Source organism: Aegilops tauschii, chromosome 4, assembly GCF_002575655.3.
Source record: "Aegilops tauschii subsp. strangulata cultivar AL8/78 chromosome 4, Aet v6.0, whole genome shotgun sequence".
Classification (NCBI taxonomy): Eukaryota; Viridiplantae; Streptophyta; class Magnoliopsida; order Poales; family Poaceae; genus Aegilops; species Aegilops tauschii.
In genome coordinates, this window is record NC_053038.3 from 30,057,692 (window position 1) to 30,061,834 (window position 4,143).

At 42.4% G+C, this 4,143-nt stretch overlaps 1 protein-coding gene across 1 annotated transcript; it reads right to left on the bottom strand.

The window, feature by feature from the left end:
- Positions 1 to 765: 765 nt before the first annotated feature.
- Positions 766 to 2,647, bottom strand: LOC109748026 (probable ascorbate-specific transmembrane electron transporter 2). Its single transcript, XM_020307086.4, has 3 exons — positions 2,231 to 2,647; positions 2,073 to 2,121; positions 766 to 1,480 (listed from the first exon to the last, which is right to left on the bottom strand). Exons 1-3 carry the CDS (start codon positions 2,402 to 2,404, stop codon positions 1,017 to 1,019), a joined length of 687 nt encoding a protein of 228 aa, XP_020162675.1. The 5' UTR covers positions 2,405 to 2,647; the 3' UTR covers positions 766 to 1,016.
- Between the last annotated feature and the right edge of the window lie 1,496 nt (positions 2,648 to 4,143).

The window sequence follows — 4,143 nt, forward strand, 5'->3', positions numbered from 1 at the left end:
GGATTGAACTTAACACAATGCAATCATTAACAAGAATGTGCAACATGAGCTTTATATTTTTGCTCCAAGCGTCCAACACATATACCGTTCATGACCATACAAAAATCATCATAAATTTTTAACTTGCCAATGTCATGCATGAATTGAGTCTCCTGGTAAAATACATGCATGACTTGATGAGGTGGGATGGTTTACATGGATATATTAATGCAAATTGTAAGTTATGAGTACATGCATGACTTGAGGATGTAAAAAAAAAAATCGATTCAACGGCTATCGATAATTGAGATGATGTGGAAGCACACATGTGGAGGGAAATCTAGTAAGTATATCAAAAGCCAATTGTGTATTACACTCGATTGATTTTTATTACGATTTGCTAATTCTCATCTACTCCCTTCGTTTCTAAATATAAGTCATTTTAGAGATTTTCAATATGGACTACATACGGATGTATATAGACATACTTTGAAGTGTAGATTCACTCATTTTGCTCCGTATATAGTCTATATTGGGATCTCTACAAAGACTTATATTTATGAACGGAGGGAGTAGATAAGAAATAACAAAGTCCCATCTAACTCCCACACATCATTTGAGTAATCAAACAAAATGAAAATAATAATAAACCAGCACGAATCTTCATGAAAATGTTAGATGTGACTTGGTTAAGTCTCACCTAGATGAGCACTAGACACACCTCGTGCTTGCATGATGAGTTGATCCCTAATCGTGCGGGTATATGCTTAACACAAAGGAGACAAATTGAGAAACCCAAAGTTTCTTTCCAAAGCTCCTGTGAACGAGCCGATTAGAAATGTCGCAGAAAAGGTTCAGGACATAACGCGCACACACCACGCAAACCACCCAAACTTGCTTTACATGTAGTACACGTAAACATGTACACAGACATGTACACAAATGGTGAAAGAAACACAACCAATCAAACAGACATGTACACAGACCCATCGGCCGGCGTCGGCGGCCGGTGGCCACCCGAAAAGAGGGCTACCGAGCTACTGATACCGCGTGGCGATGCGCAGCATGACGGTGGCCGCGACGGTGACCCCGTAGAAGACGATGAAGAGGCCGGTGACGTTGATGAGCCTGGCCTCGGTACCGGGCGTGGCGCTGGCGCTCTTCTGGACGAGCCCCGTCTGCGCGGCGCACACGGCCAGGAGGAAGATGACGAGCCCGCCGGCGACGTGCACGGGCGCGGCGGCGGCGCGCGTGTGCTCGTGCGTGCCGGGCATCCAGAAGACGGCGAAGCCGATGAGCCACTGCAGCGCGAAGAGGGAGATGGCGCCGATGCCGATCCAGGAGTGGAGGCTGACCAGGTCCGGCACCACGGCCACGTTGTGGAACTTGAAGGCCGCGTAGATGCCGAAGACGCCGAGGATGAAGGCCACCAGGTGCACCAGCATGTGCACCATCTTCTGCGCCCGGTGGTTCATCGGGATCGTCGTGTACACCAGTATGGCTGCACAAATGGAGTGAGATTTTAGTTACCACGGCACTTGTTAATTTCACGTGTGAATATGCCAATCATATGCCAGTTGCAAGAAGGATGAAATTGGCAGGAAAACGTAGCGATCCACGGTGGTCATTATCGGCATCATCCGAGGTGACCTTTGGCATGGACGCCCACCCAGCACACCGATTGGCACTTCAGGACGAGCCTGGTCCAGTGCTTTTGCGGCCACCAAACACATACAAAGCCCTGCTACGTACCGATCTGGTCTAAAATGTAGTGTGGTGACACACTGACACCTTGTCTTCTTTCGCAATGGAATTTCGGCCCATGTCAACAACAGCAGCAACATCAACGACATCTACTACCACCACACCTTCAGGTGCTTTTGGCAATCAATAATGATTGTGTTGCTATCCCGCAAAAAAAATTTGATTCTGTTGCGAGGTTTTGCTAAACTGTATACTCATATATCTATCTATCTACCCTAAACCTTAGTTAAGATTCCCACAAAAAGGTAAAGCTTGGTTAAGGTCACTGTGTTTGGGAGTTGGTAAGACGACATTGATAATTCAGGGTAGTGTCCAATGGACGGACGTACCTTCACCGATGAGAAGGATGAACCCCCAGGTCATCACAAAGGGATGGACCTGCATGCAACACAGAAAGGAGAGATAAGAACTGTTTCTGTAACGTAAACAAAATGAAAACAGAGAGATCGAGGAGCTGTGCGTGTGCATTAATATAACCGGAACGTACGTTGAAGATCTGCTCGGGGTCGTCGGACTGTATGTTGATGCCGCCGCGGAAGCGCAGGAGCCAGACGAGCATGAGCACGGCGGTGGTGAGGAAGAGCAGGTGCGCGAACATGGCCACGCGCGACGCCACCACGGAGTGCCGGTGATGGCCGCCGATGATCCCGCCGATCGCCATTCCCGCGCCTAGCTAGCTAGCTACTTCCCACCTTAGCTTGGCTCTGATCGCCGGCGAGACAGGGGTAGACGGGGATCAGCAAGTTGTGGCCGTGTTCTTCTGCATGGGCTCGGGGCTGGGTTTTAACGTGGCCACCGGGAATCCGAGGTTACACCGGGGCGGAGGCTTGGGTTTGGTATATCGGCGAGATGGGCGTGCTTGTTGAAAGCAAGGCATCTCCGGCCGTGTGTATGCGATGGCGATGGTGATGGCTTTGCAATGCTGGGAAGCAAGTAATCCGCAAGAATGCTGACAGCATGTCGATCGACGACGGCATTATTTTTTCTTTTGAGACATATATCGCCCGCACTGAGCCGTAAGCATCAGAACGGGCCGTAAGCTAGCCTGTCGAAACGAGTCCAAGGCCCCGGCAGTATCACCGGAGCGGGGCATTGACCGGGAAAATCCTATCTGCCGCATTCTGCGGCAGATTGTCGTTGATTAGCACAGAGCGAGGGATCAGCGACACACATGACCCGGCCCAGTTATCGGTAAAGAACGCGCTACAGTACTGGCCGGTTTTGTGAATGTTCTAGGAGGTTCAAGTCGGTTTTTTCTGGTTTTAGGAACGTTCTAGAAGGTAATGGAAGGTTCCTGCACCGGTTTTATGTCTTTTTCTGTTTCTTTTTCGTTTTTTTCCTCTTTTACTTTTTTTCTGTTCTATCCTTTTTTTTTAATTTTATCTGTTTCATTTTTTCTTTTCTTTCCTTTTTATATTATTTTTACTTTTCCGTTTACATTTTTAAAATTTATATTACTTTTTTATTTTATATTATTTTTTCTTTTCTTCCCTTTTTATATTATTTTTAAAAATGTCTGAAAATTCAAATAAATTTGAGATTTCAAATTTAAAAAATATTTGCATTTTAATTTTTGTTCACAGATTCAAAAAATGTTTGCGAGTTTCAAAACATGTTCCCACCTTCAAAATTTGTTCAAAAATTCGAATAGTGTTCATGTTTTCAAAATTTGATCACAAAATAACAAATTGTTCCATGGGTCTCAGAAAAATGTTTGCCTCTGCATTTTTGTTCACAAATTTGAAAAGTGTTCAGGAATTTCACTTTCGAAATATGTTCACGAATAAAAAAAAGCCATCTTTTCATAAATTCAGAAATACTTCAGGGAATTTTAAAAAATGTTCGCATTTTGATAAATTTGTAATTGATTTCAAAAAAATTGCTTTGTTAATTTTTGTTCTTGTTTTGTCAAAAAATGTTCACATTTTCAAAATTTTGTTTGTCATTTTAAAAAATGTTCACATTTTCAAAATTTTGTTTGTCATTTTAAAAAATGTTCACATTTTTAAAATTTTGTTCGCTTTTTCTAAAATGTTCCAATTTTGAAATTTTGGTCAGAAATTCCCAAAAAGGAGAATTCTAATATTTGTTTTTACTTTACAAAAATGTTCAAAATTCAAAAAAAGTGTAGAATTTCAATTTTAAAAAATGTTTGCATTCTAATTTTTATTCAAAGATTCAGAAAATGTTTGTGAATTTCACAAGATGTTCCCACTATCAAAATTTGTTCACAAATTCAAATAGTCTACAAGTTTTCAAAATTTGTTCGCAAAATGACAAATTATTCCAAGGCTCTCAAAAAATGTTTGCCTTCGAATTTGTTTCTCACAAATTTGAAAAATGTTCAGGAATTTCACTTTTGAAATATGTTCACGAATAAAAAAAACATGTTTTCATGAA